At 45.5% G+C, this 18,156-nt stretch overlaps 3 protein-coding genes and 2 non-coding genes across 6 annotated transcripts; 3 read left to right on the forward strand and 2 right to left on the reverse strand.

The window, feature by feature from the left end:
- Window positions 1-458: 458 nt before the first annotated feature.
- Window positions 459-757, reverse strand: LOC148116368 (signal recognition particle RNA). Its single transcript, XR_015731644.1, has one exon.
- Window positions 758-831: 74 nt separating this feature from the next.
- Window positions 832-2,907, forward strand: LOC117675032 (small ribosomal subunit protein uS14). Its single transcript, XM_034433321.2, has 3 exons — window positions 832-983; window positions 1,250-1,349; window positions 2,659-2,907. Exons 1-3 carry the CDS (start codon window positions 922-924, stop codon window positions 2,665-2,667), a joined length of 171 nt encoding a protein of 56 aa, XP_034289212.1. The 5' UTR covers window positions 832-921; the 3' UTR covers window positions 2,668-2,907.
- Window positions 2,908-5,224: 2,317 nt separating this feature from the next.
- Window positions 5,225-13,479, forward strand: LOC117675033 (uncharacterized). 2 transcript variants are annotated; one of them, XM_034433323.2, is made up of 4 exons: window positions 5,225-5,399; window positions 6,078-6,988; window positions 10,434-10,554; window positions 12,322-13,479. In XM_034433323.2, exons 2-4 carry the CDS (start codon window positions 6,191-6,193, stop codon window positions 13,035-13,037), a joined length of 1,635 nt encoding a protein of 544 aa, XP_034289214.2. In that variant the 5' UTR covers window positions 5,225-5,399; window positions 6,078-6,190; the 3' UTR covers window positions 13,038-13,479. The 2 variants fall into 2 exon arrangements, with proteins under 2 accessions (XP_034289214.2, XP_034289216.2); XM_034433325.2 differs by having other exon boundaries at window positions 5,294-5,399; window positions 12,325-13,171.
- Window positions 13,480-14,996: 1,517 nt separating this feature from the next.
- On the reverse strand, window positions 14,997-17,997 carry LOC117675034 (uncharacterized). The gene is made up of 3 exons (XM_034433326.2): window positions 16,801-17,997; window positions 16,052-16,151; window positions 14,997-15,272 (listed from the first exon to the last, which is right to left on the reverse strand). Exons 1-3 carry the CDS (start codon window positions 17,472-17,474, stop codon window positions 15,264-15,266), a joined length of 783 nt encoding a protein of 260 aa, XP_034289217.2. The 5' UTR covers window positions 17,475-17,997; the 3' UTR covers window positions 14,997-15,263.
- Window positions 17,027-17,325, forward strand: LOC148116369 (signal recognition particle RNA). The gene has a single exon (XR_015731646.1).
- Window positions 17,998-18,156: the final 159 nt, after the last annotated feature.

Consider the following 18,156-nt stretch of genomic DNA (forward strand, 5'->3'; position numbering starts at 1 on the left):
TCGCCTTCTGCTCGCGCCTGGCGCTTCGGTCCCAGGAGTGAGAAAGAGCAGAGGCGGCGAAAGCTCTTTGGGCCTCTCTCGCTCGGCTTCCTCGCTCTCGGCTACCGCGACGGCCTCGGGAGTCCGAACTGGGCGCCAAGAGGAGCCCGGCTCCTCTTCCCGCGTTGGACGGTGAAGGTAGGCAGAGGGCGGCGAAGCGGCTGAGCGGGCGAGTAGAGCGATTCCTGCTGGAGAAAGTGGGGAATCGGCGGCGGCGGGAGCAGCGATTGGCGTCCGCTTCCGCTAGGAGGTGCTGCGGGAGTGGCGAAATGCAATGCGGGAAACAGGGCGAACCGAACGGGGAACCCGGCTGGTTGGGGGGGGGGGGCAACCTTGGCGACCCCCCCCCATCGCCCCCCCACCCCTAAAACAAACAAAAAAAGGGTCGTAAAAGGTGCTTTTGTGGGAGGGGGGAGCAAAAGAGTCTGGGTCTCGCTGTCTTGCTCAGGCTACGCTGCAGCGGCTATTCACAGGCGCTATCCCACTACTGATCGGCACGGGAGTTTTGACCTGCTCCGTCTCCGACCTGGGCCGATTCACCCCTCCTTAGGCAACCTGGTGGCCCTCGGCTCCCCGGGGATCACCATATTGATGCCGAACTTAGTGCGGACACCCGATCGGCATAGCCCACTGCAGCCCAGAACTCCTGAGCTCAAGCGATCCGCCAGCCTCAGCCTCCGGAGTAGCTGGATTACAGGCTCGCGCCACCGCGCCCGGCTGCTGCTGCCGCCCGCCCGAGTTTACTTAGAGAGGATTCGCTCCGTGACGTCACCCGAGGGTGGGAGGGCAGCGCCCGCCTCGCTCCTCCCCCTCCCTCTCTCTGCGCCTGCGCCGTTCGCCCTTTCCTTTCTTCTCAGCAGTCCGAGACACGCGATCGCCGCCATGGGACACCAGCAGCTCTACTGGAGCCACCCCAGGAAGTTCGGCCAGGGATCGCGCTCCTGGTAGGGCTCCCGACCTCCCGCTCGCCCCCTGCTCGGCCTCCGACCGGCCCGGCGACAACCCCGCCTGGCCCACCCCGGATTCTCTGCCCCGGGGGCAGCCGGGCCTGGCAGCCGCAGGAAGTGGGGAAGCGCCCGGCACCCGCGAGGGAGAGGGAGAGGGAGAGGGAGAGGGAGGGGAGAGTGCGGGAGGTTGGTGCTTCTGGGACGAGGGGAGCCGGGAAGCGTCTGGGCCCGCCTCACCCGGCCCCTCTTCCTCTCTTCCGCAGCCGCGTGTGCTCCAACCGACACGGACTCATCCGCAAGTACGGCCTCAACATGTGTCGCCAGTGCTTCCGCCAGTACGCCAAGGACATCGGCTTCATTAAGGTGAGTCTTCAATGGAACAGCTTTCCTCCCTCAGCTGTGGCTTCTCCCGACACTGAAGGCTTTCAGAAATACCGTAGATTGCAGCCACTTGACCGGCATGGTATCAGGTCTCTTGCTTTGAACAGGGGCTGGACTAGATGACTTCCGAGACCCCTTCAAGCTCTGGGATTTTATGTTCATGCACTTCTGGAAGGGTCCGCTGTTGTCGGTTGCCCCGCAATGCCCAGGACTCCTCATCACTAGCCTGACTCCCAAGGGCTGTTAAAAATACGATGGAAAAAGTAATGTACAGGTAGTCCTCAACTTACAGTGTAGTTCCCTGCCATACTGTGCTAATTTGGTTGCCCACTGCCGGCTGATGCCCTCTTTGTTGCCCAGAGTTCCCTGGCAATGCTCACAACATCTGGCTCTAACAGTCATGTGCAGGCTAGGGAAGTAAATCTGATGGTGTGTGTGGTGTTCTAATGTACAGCAGTTATAGTTAAATGTCTGGGAGAAAGTGGACTCTGGGTGTGTTTTTCAAGTAAAAGATTGAATGTGTAAAGTTTTAGAAGAGTGTGTGTGTGTGTGTATACGTACAGTATATATAGTACATAATGTATCTTTTTGTGCTTATACATACACGATATTATGTAATATGTATGTACACATATGGCGCATATATAGATATATAGATAGATATGATTAAATAGTGTATTATGGATGTTTGGATAAATAAATAGGGGAATGATCTGTGAGGGAGGAAAGGAAAAGACAACTTCATGTGTCTAAAAATAGTAAAGAATAGAAATTATCACTTTTTTTTAGTGTTTGTTCATATTGTTTGAAGCCATGATTCCCGTGTTTGCTAAACCACTGGTCTTAATAAATTAACTTGAAAGGACTTCCCCCACCCATCATGAAAAACTGTTCTTGATAATGGTCTGCATAATGGTGAATTATATTACTTTTGCTGCTGGGGCTTGCATTTTAACAGCGACTGAGAAAGATTGGAGTATATAAGCTCCATAGATCAGGACTTCAACTCCCAATACTCTCAATAATGCTAGTGGTGCCTGTGGAATTCTAGGAAATGTGTGCTGAGGTGGGGAAAGACTGGCATACTGACAGGCTTTCGCAGATGAGAGTGCAATGACAGCCATTGTAGCTTAAAAAGGGATGGAGCTGTTACAAAAGTGGAATGAACAACTGAAAATGCTTATTTATGCAAAATAGCTGTGATATTAAAGAGAAGAAGGTGTAAGTTCTGAGTGAGTTATGTTGGTAAGCCTATCACATGTCATTTTGACAGCTTTTTTTCTCATTTCAGTTGGATTAAATACCTGTCTACAGAAGTGGTTTGAGGCATCTGGCAAGCTGGAATATGTGGCTGGATGAACTGTTCTTACTATCCTTACCATTGTAGAGAGTTGTCCACTCTGACTCTCAAATATTGTAATTTATGTTTGTTAATGCTGATGTGTTAATTATGTGACAGTCATATTTAATACAGCTTGATATGTGAAGCTTATTTGGTTTCCTTTGATTCTTTAATAAAAAGCAGTCATCCTCAAATGTATTTGAGAAGAAACCAGTGTAGTCTTTGTATAGTAGAGCACAGAAACAGAAGAGTAAAATATTTTCAGAGACCTTTTTTTTTATTGAACTAACATTAAATGCTCCTCTACATTTACATTGACACTCATTGTAAATATCTAGTGACCATGAAGTACGCTCTTATTTTTGAACAGCAAATACTGTATGGTCATTCCATTTAAAAAGTATATTCGCTGTAGAACAAGCTAATATTTTAGAAAGCTTTACAGAAATGATTATGGGAACGTAGTCATATAAGAAACACCTTTTAGCATCCATTTACAAATAATTTAACTCAGATCTTGAAATAGATGGGACAGATTCTAGTTCCTTTCTTATAGTACATATTGGTTATCTTTTGACTGGCTGCCTCTTTTGAAACTTCGTTCTGAAGGGTCAATAAAAGAAGTTGACACACTAGTATAAGCTATTAGTTTATTTGGTAGCTATGGATGAAAATGCATACATGGCTAGGTTACCTACAATAAATGCATTTTTTTCCAGAAATATTAGGGCAATATTTTCTATACCCATTTGCACCCCTTGGTCGTATCTTTTGAATATAGCCATTTATAAACATATTAAATACTTGCAAAAGGGTATAGAGAAATGTTTTATCCCTTGTTGAACCTTGGATCAACAAGGGTCTGGGATAAAACATTTCTCAAAACTCTTGGGTGATTGGTTGTGTTTAATCATAACTCTTTACCCACATTATAGCCTAGCATGCTGTGTGAACCTACCCTGGTGGATTAGTTTATAGCTGGGTACATTATGGAGATTAAGAAAACTAGGTGGACCAAGAACACTGAGTGATCCAGTTCACTTTGCTCAATTGGATATTCTTGGTGGTATGCTGTAGTGAATGAAACTTGCATTCTGCTCAGGATGGTGGGCAATAACTAGCTTTTCACCCTTTCTTTGGGTTCTGAAATGTAGACAAAGCAGAACTAAAATAGCTTGATGATCTGAAAAGGAACAGGCTAAATAACAGAAACCAGATAGCTGCCCTTCCCCAGATGTGAAATGAGAGAATACATGGGTACAATAAAGAAAACTCTTTAGAAGTTGCTAATATCAGAAAAAGTGGATGATTTGGAGCTCTTACACAGCATTTAAAGGCAATGCTTCAGACCATAGTAAGGACACCCTATGTTTTTATTAAATGCTGCATTCCCACTATAAAGCTCACAATGTGATTTACAAAGCCTTTTTAAAATTTCTCATGTAACAACTCAGAGTTATATAGTCCATAATCTGCTTATATTAGGTCTCATTTTTGTGGCCAGAAGCCCAATGGTCAAGTGCAGGTCAATTAAAAACATTGCATTTCATTTATCTCCAAACATTTCAGTTCCTTGTGTAAAGTGGTAAAGTGACCATTTTCTCCACAACATGGTGATCAAAACTCTTTCCCCATAATCACTTTTTGTAGGCTACACTGTTAAATTGTCTTCAGATTAGTATACAGAATGCTTTACAAACTGCATTGTGTTAGTCTCAGGACCTGTACATCTGGCTCAGCTAAGACCACTCTTATTTTTTCTCCCAAAGTACATTAGCTGCTGAGTAGAATTCAATGTGGCCATTCTAATACTGTTAGTTTTACTTGGTATTTCTCGTTTCACTTCTTAATCGGAAGCTTTTGATGAAAGCCTATTCATTTGTGTGTCGTGTTTTAATCTTACGAGCTAAGCAAACAACATTAATATGAACCAATTATTAACCATTTGCTATCAATAAAATTGTTAATTATCCTTAATAATGATCAATAATTGTTGATAAATTTCTGGTAAAGCTAATATGCAAGGAGGCCTTGGTTACTGAAAGCATTAACTGTTATTTTCCCCGTACTTTTGAGTTCCTGTATGAGCATGCTGTAGCCCAGTCAGTGATGCTGTACAATCCAAATCCCTGCAACATAAAAAATAAGCGTACTGATTAGTTACATAGGCACTGATGCTGTTACCTAGTTGGGCAATGAAATCTCTGCAAGCAAACAACCAATCTCAGAGAGCACCAAGGACTTCACCGGTTAAAAAGGCAAATTATTTTAATTATTGGAAAATCAAACTCTAGAATATCAGGTGATAAAATCAAACACTAACAATTATGAAGGTCTTAATTCACCATAAGGAAAATTAAGATTAACGCGATAACAGTACAGGAGAACCTGTTTTAATTTTAACCCACCACCAACGAAAAAGGTCTGTTAGATCCATTTTTCCCCCCTGGGATTGAATATGCAGCCTCTACTTCCGCCCTTGATGAAGTTAAGGAAAAGACGTGTATAGAAAACCGGAAATTTAATGGCAAGCTCTGCATTCGGTGACACTATATTTTTCCCTATCTCTATGTTCACCAATGAATGCCCTTTCATTGGGGGGGGGAAAAAAGCTTCAAAGAGCTGTCAGGGTCTTGTCTGAAAATGAGCAACAGACGAGGAAAATCTGAATGAGACGGTAGCGCGGAGAGGTGAGCTGGAAGAATTGCCTTCCGAGAGAAGGAGGGGCGAAAAGGAGAGCATGACGGGGGCGGTTTCCAGTGAGAGGGCTGGGCTGGGGTGAGGAGGACCGACGGTGTCTGTCTATCTAGCGCAGTATTTTTCAACAAGTTTAAGATGGATGGACTGACTGGGGAATCCTGGGAGTTGAAGTCCACCCACCTTAAACTTACTAAGATTGAGAAAAGCTGCTATACGGCGTCTAAACGTACAGTAATGCTTTTTTTCCCCGTATTCTTTTCATGCATTCCTGGTTACTGAATTCATTGAGCTTTTAAGGTGGTTTCATGGGTGTTGAATGGTTTTACTGTGAGTTTCTGTTGATTTTAATGTTTTAAATTACTGTATTTACACTAAGACTGCTAAGGGCAGTCTATAGAAGGTGATGGTAATATTTTATCACACTGCTAATCTGTCATGTAATAGCCTGGAACTGGATTGGTATACTGAAGATAAAATTTCTTACACTTTTTACCCATTCTTTGATTTTATTTAGCGTATGGCATCGGTAGAGGTCACACAATCACTGTTATACAAATTTAAATAAAAATAATTTTTTATATAATTTTAAAATGTATTTACTCTATAGTCAGTATATTTAATCAACAATAGTAGCACCTGGGCCATTCATTTTTTCTTACTGTTTACAGCTTTATTTCTGGGCAAAAGTTTAGCATAACTGCCCAGATTACTACATTTACCATAGAAGGCTTGTTTCCCACCATTCCACAGCTCAGTGTTATTTTTGTAAGCGTGTTCAAGGATGAAAATGGAGCAGCAACCCACAGGCAACCCACAAAGGATGGAATCCACAGGAACAGAAAAAGCCTTTAATGTCCTCCAGGATGCTCTAGATTGCAAACCGAGCATAGAGAGAGGAAATCAGTGCCCAGAAGCCATTTGGTCTGTAAGTAATGGAGGATGTGCCACAAGGACAATTCCTCATCAAGTAAAAGAAGAACCAGAAGACTATTTGGCCTATCACTGGGAAGCCCAGTGGCAAGAGTTTCTGCAAACAGTGGAATTTCCTTCCTCTGGGTTGAAAAGCCTTCAATTGTCCGAAGCATCCACACCTTGGAATGATACCAAAGCTTTTTTAGTCTCCTTTGAGCAAGTGGCCAAAGCCTGTAAGTGGCCCAAAGAAGAATGGGTGACTCAACTCCTGCCAGCTCTCAGTGGAGAAGCTGAGATGGCCTTCAATGCATTGGAAGGCAAAGACAGAGGAGATTATGGAAAGGTCAAGGCAGCTCTATTGAGAGGAGATGCTGTCAGTAAAGAGAAAAGTCGCCAGCACTTCAGATGTTTCTGCTACTTGGAGGCCAAGGGTCCAAGGGCAGTTTATGGCCAACTCCAAGAACTTTGCCGTCAATGGCTGAAGGTTGAGAGACACACAAAGGAGCAGATCTTAGAACTGCTGGTCCTGGAGCAGTTCCTGATGATCCTGCCTGCAGAGATCCAAAGCTGGGTGAGGCAGCATGGCCCAGAAACTTGTGCTCGGGCTGTAAATCTTGCCGAAGATTTTTTGTGTAAACAGCAGGAGTCTAAAAGACAAGCAAACCAGGTAAGGCCTTTTCTTTATAAATCTCTTATGTGGCACAAATCCTGTTTGAGATCTTGATTTTTTTCATCTCAGGGGAGAGAAAGGAAGCTTCAGGAAATAGACATCAATTTTAACTGAAGAATTTTACTACCTTTATAGCTGTGTCAGTTCTTCAATGGAGGCCAGGTCAGAGAACAGAGCAAGGATTTCAGGAATCGTACGTACATCATAGCATCTTTAAAGTCTGCCAGAGTATCCTCCTTCCCCTCGTATAGCAATCAAGATTAAGAGTTGAGGTTATGTTCATTTTTTTCACTTTCTTCCCTAGAATTGAGTTGTATTTTTTTTCATGGTTCTTACATAACTTCGTCAAAGTTGTCAATATCCCTCTATAGCAGGAGTGTCAAACTCAAGGCTGGATCTGGCCCATGGGGTGCTTAGATCTGACCTGCAGAGCTGCTCTGGAAATAGCAAAGGACCGGTGTGTAGTGCCTCTGCCAGCAAAAATGGAGAGGGGTGCAGGAAGCCATTGTGGCCAAAAACGGAGACTGGGAGGGCCGCGCATGGCCCATCTGACCCCCTGAGATCAAACACAACCCTGATGCGGCCCTCAATGAATTCGAGTTTGAACACCCTTGCTCTATAGGCTCCAGTGTGAATTTGTAATAGTCCCTAATGGTACACAAAATGTTTTGAATTCGAAACACTCTGTTTTAAGTTTAAAACTATTGTTCTGATTTTATTGGAAGTATCCTGAGCTTCCAATGAGCCTGGAGAATGTAGATGGAAATGACTGTTGATATTGTGAACCTTGATTTTCAAAAAAAACAACAACTTTGGATTAAGAGGACTGTCCTTTCATTGATTGTTGACAAGAAAAGAAAGAGCAGGAATAAAATGGCAGTTTTCTCAGTGGGGAGGAGTAAGAATAGAATTTCTTAAATCCTGTCTTGGAACTGGTGCTTTTTAACTTGGTTGTAGAGGCCATCCTTGACTTACAACTATTAAGTGACCATTCGGTTACAATCTCACTGAAAAAAGTGACTTATGCCTGGTCGCAGCATCCCCATAGTTATTGTGATCAAAATTTGGGTGCTTAGCTATCAGAATGTACATAGGATGGCTGCAGTGTCCCAGGGTCATGTGATCGCCATTTGCAACTTTCTCAGCTGGCTTCCGATAAGCAGAACCAATGGGGGAAGTTGGATTCACTTAACGACTGCATGATTCACTTAGTAACTGCAGTGGTTTGCTTAACAGTGGCAAAAACGGTTGTGGTGTGACCCAGGCCCAAGTAAGTAGTAGGAAAATCAGTCAGTGAAAAAACAAACTTTATTCGAACAGCTGAGAATTACTTCATCCCCAGCGTCATTCAACTAAATTAAAGCAAATTCCTCCCAACACAAATTCCTCAGTCTTATCTCAAACCTTGTCCAATTAGGCAAACTGCCAAAGGCCTTTATTTATTTATTTATTGGTTCGATTTATATGCCGCCCTTCTCTGGAGACTCAGGGCGGCTTACAATGCGTTAAGCAATAGCCTTCATGCATTTGTATATACCTGTTTAGTAGGGCTTTCGGGGCCCCCAAGCAGTGTTCTTTTTATACAAAGTCAGCATATTGCCCCCACAATCCGGGTTCTCATTTTACCTACCTCGGAAGGATGGAAGGCTGAGTCAACCTTGAGCCTGGTGAGATTTGAACTTGCAGTAATTGCAGGCAGCTGGCAGATAAGTGCTACTTAACATTACTTTAGTCCGCTGCACCACCAGCGTTCAGAAATCCCAGATACAAAAATAAATACAAGACGTAAACGAAGAAGAAGACAAAGCTACCAACGTTATTTTCCGACAAAGCCCAAACGCCATTGCTGGTCTGATTTATTTATTTATTTATTTATTTATTTATTTATTTATTTATTTATTTATTTATTTATTTATTTATTTATTTAATTTGTATACCGCCCTTCTCCAACAGGACTCAGGGTGGTGAACAGCCACGGTAAAAACACAACATATAAAATTTAAAAACAATTTAAAAAACATTAAATAATTTTGGTCATCAATTTAAAATAACCCAATTAAAACCAATTATAAATTTAAAACCGCAAGGATGGGGTCAAGCCAGCCCGGCTAGATGAAATAGATGTGTTTTCAGGGCCCGACAAAAAGTCCGGAGGTCTGGTGTCGTGCGTATCTCTGGGGGTAGGTTGTTCCAGAGGGCAGGTGCCGCCACAGAGAAGGCTCTCCCCCTGGGGGTCGCCAGCCGACATTGTCTGGCCAACGGCACCCTGAGGAGGCCCTCTCTGTGAGCGAACTGGCCGGTGGGAGGCTATTGGCGGCAGAAGGCAGTCTCGTAGATACCCCGGCCCTAAGCCATGGAGCGCTTTAAAGGTGGTCACCAACACCTTGAAGTGCACCCGGAAGACCACAGGAAGCCAGTGCAGCTCACGCAGGAGAGGTGTCACATGGGAGCGCCCCGTCGCTCCCATAATCCCCTGCGCGGCCGCATTCTGGACCAACTGGAGCCTCCAGGTGCACCCCAAGGGGAGCCCCATGTAGAGAGCATTGCAGTAGTCCAGGCGGGAAGTGACGAGTGCCTGAGTGACCGTGCGCAGGGAGTCCCGATCTAGAAAGGGACGCAACTGGTGTATCAGGCGGACCTGATAAAAAGCCACCCTGGCCACGGCCGTCATATGCTCTTCTAAAGACAGCTGTGTATCCAGGAGGACGCCCAAGTTGCGAGCCCTTTCCGTGGAGGCCAATGATTCGCCCCCAATAACCAGTGATGGCACCAGCTGACTATATCGAGACGCCGGAAGCCACAGCCACTCGGTCTTGGAAGGGTTGAGTCGGAGCCTGTTTCTCCCCATCCAGGCCCGCACAGCCTCCAGGCACCGGGACATTACTTTAAGGGCATCGTTGGGATGGCCTGGGGTGGAGATGTACAGCTGAGTGTCATCAGCGTACTGATGGAACTCCACCCCAAAGCCACGGATGATCTCACCCAGCAGCTTTACATAAATGTTGAACAGAAGGGGCGAGAGGACCGACCCTTGCGGCACCCCACAAACAAGGCGCCTCGGGGTCGACTGCTGCCCCCCTTCCTTATGGGAGGGGCCAATCATCTCTTGGCCCTAGTCCCGAGTTGTCCTCTTTGCTTGAGCTGCTCTTGCCTTCTGGCAGCTCTTCTCATGCGTGCATTAGAAACAGGCTCCTCCTGTTCCTCTGCCTCACTCCTATCAGTCTCTGGAGGCTCTGGACTCTGCACCTCACTCCCCGATGGCCCTGGCCCCATCTCTGCCTCTGACGCAGAACCCTCATCTGGGCCTTCCCCAGCCTCCAGGATTGGCCCATGTTCTTCTTCAGCCTCATCGCTGTCCGACTCCGCTGCCAGCTCTGCAGGCTGCTGGTGGACCACAACAGGTTGAAAAATATTGGTCCTACACAAATTGTTTTTGTTGCAGGACGCTTTTGCGAAAGTGGCTGTGAATTTCTCTGAGGCAGAATGTGCTGCAGCTGATACTGAACAGAAGCAGCTCTACAAAGCATCTAAGCTGGAAAATGAGTATGATGCTGGCCCATTTGGTAAGGAAGAATGTCTTGAATCTGAATCCCTGTTGGAGTACTTTCTGATAATGTTTCTTTTCAGAGAGCTTGATGTAAGAGAAGATTCCCACACTGATAATATAGGTAGGAACTACTAAGTATATTGAACTAAAGTATAGCCTGGACTGTCTTCTCAGAAGAGAGTGGTGCCTTCCTTGTTACACTGGGAGAATCTAACATCTTTGAATTGCCTATATTTACCCTCCATATTTGACAGCAAGTTTACTTGCCAGAATTATTGTGCTCCTATTTCAACCTCTTCCTAATAAACCATATTAATTTGAGATTATAGAGATTGTTCCTTGGCTGTTCTTCTCCAATCCTGTTACTATAAAGATTTGACATTTAGTGACTTGTATATCACTTTCTCAGAAAAGGATGATGTAGGAGAAAAGCTAAGGAATGGTCTTGAGGTTTGGCAGATGATCCTACAACTTTTTTCTCTTGGAATTGTTTCCTTTTCTACGCAGTCTTCCAAATGAGGTTGGAAACACACTTCAAAGCATTCTGTGTGGCCTTAAGAGCACCAGATTGTTCTGAATACTTCCCACTCTGCATTAAATAGATACCTATCCATCTTGGCTGTTAGCCTTCAATGGTACCATCTTCCATCAGTACTGAGAGGCCATAGGCTGATATGGAATAGAGGGAGGTTTGACCACTGTGAAAAAGAATTGAGGAGATAGTCAAAGTTGCCTGTCAGAGGAAGTGGGTCTCAACATTTGGAGGTAGAAACCCTGAAGTCCTGGAAAACCTTGTTTCTTAATCCAGTTCTTTATACTGTTTCCCCAAAAATAAGATCCAACCGGAAAATAAGTCCTAACATGATTTTTCAGGATGCTTGTAATATAAGCCCTACCCCAAAAATAAGCCCCAATTAAGATTGTCAGGCAGATGGATGCATTTAGTACTGTATTTCCCCGAAAATAAGGCCTGACCAGAAAATAAGCCCTAATGCATCTTTTGAAGCAAAAATTAATATAAGACCTGGTCTTATTTTCAGGTAAACACAGTAGTTACAAAATGTTCAAGAACTGAATTTTATTTTTTCTGGCAGATGTACTCTTGGGCAGGATAGTGATGTACCATGCACATAAACAGAGGTTTTTCTGTCTTTTTGTTTGTCCTTATTGAGAGGATTCTTCATTTTGATTTTAAGTGTTCAGCATTTTTCAGGTTTATTGGCTACTTGCATGAGTCCTTCATGCCTCAAAAAGTAGGAAGCCACAGTGATTTATTCAGTGGTGTGATCCAAGGAGCCTCTGGGGTCATTAAAAAAAGAATTCAGAGGCTGCATGTGAGCCAACAGGCTTCTCACTTGGGCTCAGTAAAGGTAAACATGTCAATTGTGAGATTCTTCCTCATATAGGATGCCAGCAAGTCCCTTTCAATACCTGCCCCCCAGGAGAGCATGGGTTGCCTTGGATTTGAACATGAGAAGTTGAAACATGACAAGGAATCAGGGAAACATGGTTCTATGGGAGAAGCATTGTGAGATATTAAATTTGGCTCATAAATATATGCGTTAAACTAGGATCCTAGCACTGTCTGTTCGATTTTGCTCAATAGGAGGTTGTTAGAAATAAGCAAACACCAGGCTTCTTCAGTGATGTCTTTCCATTTTTACTTCTGAATGAGATCTTAGAGAGAAGCTAGTTTTTCTTAACTTTCTATAATTTTTGTTTTCAAGTTAGGTTTTTCTCAAGTTCAATGAGTGAGTCATTGGAGTTTTCTTAATTTCTCCAGCAGGTAAGGACTGGATGACTATACACAAGATAGAGTCAGATGTGGCTGAAGAGCCTACAAAAGAAGGGCCTTGTGAGGTGTCTCTCTGGAAAGCAGAAGAGATTGTTCCTCCGAGCTGTTGTGTGCAGGAAAAGGCTTCAACTAATCAGGAGAGACTGGAATGTCAACAGAGCACTTTGGCAGGTCAAGTTGATGCATCTGTCCCATATGTGGGAGACTACAAAGCTATCATTGTAGCCACAATCCAGGCAGGAAATGACACTGGTAAGAAGCAAAATACGTCCCGAGCTTATGGCAGAAATTTGAATCGGGTTTCCACAGTGGTTAAGAACCGTCATACAGGAGGAAAAGCACATAAGTGCTTGGTCTGTGGGAAATTCTTTCTTTCTAGCTCGAAGCTCATCATTCACCAGAGGACGCACACCGGGGAGAAGCCATATGAATGTGCGGCTTGTGGCAAAACCTTCCAGTCCAGTTCATTACTTTACCGTCATCAAAGAGTCCACACAGGAGAGAAACCGCACAAATGTCCTGTCTGTGGGAGAAGATTCAGTAGCAGTTCAAATCTTAACCGACATCAGAAGATCCACACTGGGGAGAAACCATTTGAATGCTCAGATTGTGGGAAAAGCTTTATTCAGAAGGGGGCCCTTAATAAGCATCATAAAATTCATTCTGTAAAAGGGAAAAGTGGGGAGCATTTTAGTATGAGCTGAAGCCTCACTACAATGTCACGAGAGAAAACCAGGTAAAAAACTGGATTATGAAAGGACACTTGGGGGAAATTGGGAGTACTCAATTGATGTGCCAGCCATAAGAATCTCTTTGGGCTTCTGATGGTTTTGATGAAGTGAAGGATTGCAGAAGGAGATGGAGACTTCTAAAGCCACAACTCTCTGGTCTGGTACTGACAGGGTTTCAATGACTGAATGTTTGGACTGGGAAGATATAGAATTCTCGTAACTTTGTCATGACTTTCTGTACAAAGACATTCGCAATTAGCTGCCTCACTCCCTTATGGAACATGACTTTGCTCTGGATGCAAAGCTCTAGGATGTTCATTATTTAAGGAAGAACATGATTTTAAATGGGTTGTTTTATGATGGTGCTGTGAAAGCTCATGGGTATAAAAAATAAAATAATTATAAATAGAACTTATTTGGAATTAGAGGCATCATTCCTGCTTACACAAATTTTAAGATATTTATGCTGTTTCTTTTTCTCCACTCCAGAAATATGTCCAAGTTCATTTGCATTTTTTGAGATAAAAAGGATACAATATATACTAAAAGCCTGAACAGTGACAGGAGAGGCAAAAGTAGATGCAGTTGTGGTTTGATAAATAATGCCCAAGAAGTTTATTGTCATGAATGATTCATCAGCAGATTATATAAATAGGAAGTAGAGAATCTCCTGCACATTTTTCAGTTATTTTATATTGTGTGTGCAGCTGGTATGACACAGGAACAAACATTTAAGGGAGCATGAAATTGGAAGGAAACGGTCATTTTGCCAGCCAAATCATCTCCTTTTTGATTGTGGGGCTCCACTTTAAAGTATCACTGCTTGAATGCATTATGTGAAAGCATAAAAAATTATCAATTTTAAAAATCAAAAGCTAAGAGAAATAGTTCACAAGAACAGGTGCATTTTGATAATAACCATTAGAAGATGGGGGGGGTTGTACCCCCCCATCTTCTTAATCTTAAATTCATCAACTTTGCACTAAATCATACTGTGATTTGCTTACTGTAGTGTTTAAATCCAAATCATAAATCAGACTAAGCTGAGAATTTAAATCAATGGCCGGGTTCACAAGATGTACCAACCCACCAACAAACCACATTTTAATCTGACATGTTCTGCAACCCTATGCAGGAGGGTTAGTTTATACTTAACTCAATTTGCAGGGTTTGTATAACAGTTGTGATATTTAAATTGTTTGTTAGTTGAACTACATTCCAATATATCATTTGAAATCAGATGAATGCAAGCTAGTGAACCATTATCATTTGTTCCTTTTTTAAAGAATTGGAGTATGGCTTTGTTTCTTTCATCCTGGCTGAACAATACTCTATTTCCAACACAGCAGCCAATTACCTGAACTCAAGTAACATCCTCAGGAGAAATAAAGGTTTCTACCAGGTTGTATAAAACATTAAATAGGCTGACAGTGAGTAGGATAAACTTCTATCCATAGGTTAGCAATAGGGTGCAGATGACACAAAAGTCCCTAGAGTTTATAAATACTGGTGCAATACACTTACTAAACCATACATTAACCATACATGTTAGATACTCATACTACGCTAAATCGAAACATGGTGGACAAGTAAATCGAAACATGGTGGACAAGTATACAGTTCATCATTATTAGGACAGTTTAAATTGATAATGGCCATGAACAAAAACAAAACAGGAAAAAATGGTGCATTATCTCTGGAAGAATTATTAGTTATGAGACAAGTAAAAGTTACAAATATTTGTACATAAGGAATTCAACCCAATGCAGCGACATTTCATTCACACTGAAGCAAACTTTTAGGGATAAACCAATGGGGATAGTGAGTTTACACTTGATTTTCAGATTTTGATTTTAAAAACTTCTAATACTACTATATCCAGTTATCTTTATTTTATGCCCCTTAGGCCACAGATTCATTCAGCAACACAACTTTGGATTTTAACTCTTTTTTTTTATTTAAGAACTCCCAAAAATAGATTCTCATACATATGCTACAGATGACATGTCAACATGGCTAGAATTATGGTGATTGTAACTTATTAATAGGAAACACTACCATAATTGGAATAAAAGCCCAGTACTTCTATTGTATACAGTTGCACAGTAGAAGTCTTGACGGCTCTTATCCAGTCCAGTCCTCAGGTGTGCCAACCTCTTGCTATGTCTTTTCAAGCCATCTTCAACTATTACTGTAGAATTAATCCAACTAAAAGGAGATAAAAGAAATAATCACATTTAATATTCCTTCTTCGGAGGTTACAATTCTACATCTTTCCTTGTTATCTGTGCTCACTTGAACTTTTACAATACAGGCAGTCCTCGACTTACAACCACAACCGAGTCCAAAATTTCTGGCATTGAGACATTTGTTAAATGAGTTTTGCCCTATTTTACAACCGTTCTCCAAACAGTTGTTAACTGAATCACTACAGTTGGTAAGTAGGTAACCCGGTTGTTAAGTGAATCTGGCTTCCCCATTTACACTGCTTGTCAGAAGGTTGCAAACGGGAATCACATGACCTTGGGACACAGCAATGGTAAATATTAGGCAGCTGTGAAGCATATGAATTTTGATCAGATGATCATGGGGGATGCTGCAAAGATCATTAACTGAAAAATGATCATAAGTCGCATTTTTCTATGGCTTTGCAACTGAACGGTCAGTAAATGAACTGTTGTATGTCGAGGACTACCTGTACATTACTTTTTCCATCATATTTTTAACAGCCCTTGGGAGTCTGGATAGTGATGAGGAATCCTGGGCATTGCGGGGCAACCAACAACAGCGGACCCTTCCAGAAGTTCATGAACAAAATCCCAGAGCTTGAAGGGGCCTCCGAAGTCATCTAGTCCAGCCCCTGTTCAAAGCAAGAGACCTGATACCATGCCGGTCAAGTGGCTGCGCAATCTACGGTATTTCTGAAAACCTTCAGTGTCGGGAGAAGCCACAGCTGAGGGAGGAAAGCTGTTCCATTGAAGACTCACCTTAATGAAGCCGATGTCCTTGGCGTACTGGCGGAAGCACTGGCGACACATGTTCAGGCCGTACTTGCGGATGAGTCCGTGCCGGTTGGAGCACACGCGGCTGCGGAAGAGAGGAAGAGAGGCCGGGTGAGGCGGGCCCAGACGCTTCCCGGCTCCCCTCGTCCCAGAAGCACCAACCTCCCGCACGCTCCCCTCTCTGCTCCCGGGCGCCCCCTTCTCCCTCTCCCCCTCCCCCTCTCCATCCCCTCTCCCTCTCCCCTCCCTCCCCTCCCCGTCTCCTCTCCCTCTCCTCTCCTCTCCCCTCTCCTCTCCCTCTCCTCTCCCCTCTCTCCCCTCCCTCCCCTCCCCCTCTCCTCTCCCTCCCCTCTCCTCTCCCTCCCCTCTCCCCTCCCTCTCCCTCTCCTCTCCCCTCCCCTCTCCCCTCCCCTCTCCCTCTCCCCTCCCTCTCCTCTCCCCTCCCCTCTCCCTCTCCCCTCCCTCTCCCTCTCCTCTCCCTCCCTCCCCTCCCCCTCCCCCTCTCCTCTCCCCTCCCCTCTCCTCTCCTCTCCTCTCCCTCTCCTCTCCCCTCCCTCCCCTCTCCCCTCCCCTCTCCCTCTCCTCTCCCTCGCGGGTGCCGGGCGCTTCCCCACTTCCTGCGGCTGCCAGGCCCGGCTGCCCCCGGGGCAGAGAATCCGGGGTGGGCCAGGCGGGGTTGTCGCCGGGCCCGTCGGAGGCCGAGCAGGGGGCGAGCGGGAGGTCGGGAGCCCTACCAGGAGCGCGATCCCTGGCCGAACTTCCTGGGGTGGCTCCAGTAGAGCTGCTGGTGTCCCATGGCGGCAGTCGCGTGTCTCGGACTGCTGAGAAGAAAGGAAAGGGCGAACGGCGCAGGCGCAGAGAGAGGGAGGGAAAGGAGCGAGGCGGGCGCTGCCCTCCCACCCTCGGGTGACGTCACGGAGCGAATCCTCTCTAAGTAAACTCGGGCGGGCGGCAGCAGCAGCCGGGCGCGGTGGCGCGAGCCTGTAATCCAGCTACTCCGGAGGCTGAGGCTGGCGGATCGCTTGAGCTCAGGAGTTCTGGGCTGCAGTGGGCTATGCCGATCGGGTGTCCGCACTAAGTTCGGCATCAATATGGTGATCCCCGGGGAGCCGAGGGCCACCAGGTTGCCTAAGGAGGGGTGAATCGGCCCAGGTCGGAGACGGAGCAGGTCAAAACTCCCGTGCCGATCAGTAGTGGGATAGCGCCTGTGAATAGCCGCTGCAGCGTAGCCTGAGCAAGACAGCGAGACCCAGACTCTTTTGCTCCCCCCTCCCACAAAAGCACCTTTTACGACCCTTTTTTTGTTTGTTTTAGGGGTGGGGGGGCGATGGGGGGGGGTCGCCAAGGTTGCCCCCCCCCCCAACCAGCCGGGTTCCCCGTTCGGTTCGCCCTGTTTCCCGCATTGCATTTCGCCACTCCCGCAGCACCTCCTAGCGGAAGCGGACGCCAATCGCTGCTCCCGCCGCCGCCGATTCCCCACTTTCTCCAGCAGGAATCGCTCTACTCGCCCGCTCAGCCGCTTCGCCGCCCTCTGCCTACCTTCACCGTCCAACGCGGGAAGAGGAGCCGGGCTCCTCTTGGCGCCCAGTTCGGACTCCCGAGGCCGTCGCGGTAGCCGAGAGCGAGGAAGCCGAGAGCGAGAGGCCCAAAAAGCTTTCGCCGCCTCTGCTCTTTCTCACTCCTGGGACCGAAGCGCCAGGCGCGAGCAGAAGGCGAGGCTTTTCCTTCGAATCGGGAAAGGAAGCGCACATTTCGGGGCCAATGGAAAGAAAACCACCACTTGGACAGGCAGCGGCAAGGAAACGCTGCTCGGGGTGTTGGCCAAATGCCCCTCGAGGGTCAAGTTGCGGCTTTGTGCTTTGGGGGAACCAGGCGACCCTCCTTGGGGGATGGAGGGAGCGTCTCCCTCTCAGTCGAAGGGCGGCAGAATCGCCGGTGGGCGAAAACAAGATTGGGATGTGTGTACATGTGTGTGAGACCCCGCAAAACTCCCTCCCCCCCGCAGCACAGAACACGATGTCCTTCAAAAGTATTTTTTATTGATTTCTTACTTTTATATGCCACCCATTTCCCCATCATGTGACCCTAGG

This window comes from Pantherophis guttatus, chromosome 1, assembly GCF_059756535.1.
Source record: "Pantherophis guttatus breed Tessera chromosome 1, ASM5975653v1, whole genome shotgun sequence".
Classification (NCBI taxonomy): domain Eukaryota; kingdom Metazoa; phylum Chordata; class Lepidosauria; order Squamata; family Colubridae; genus Pantherophis; species Pantherophis guttatus.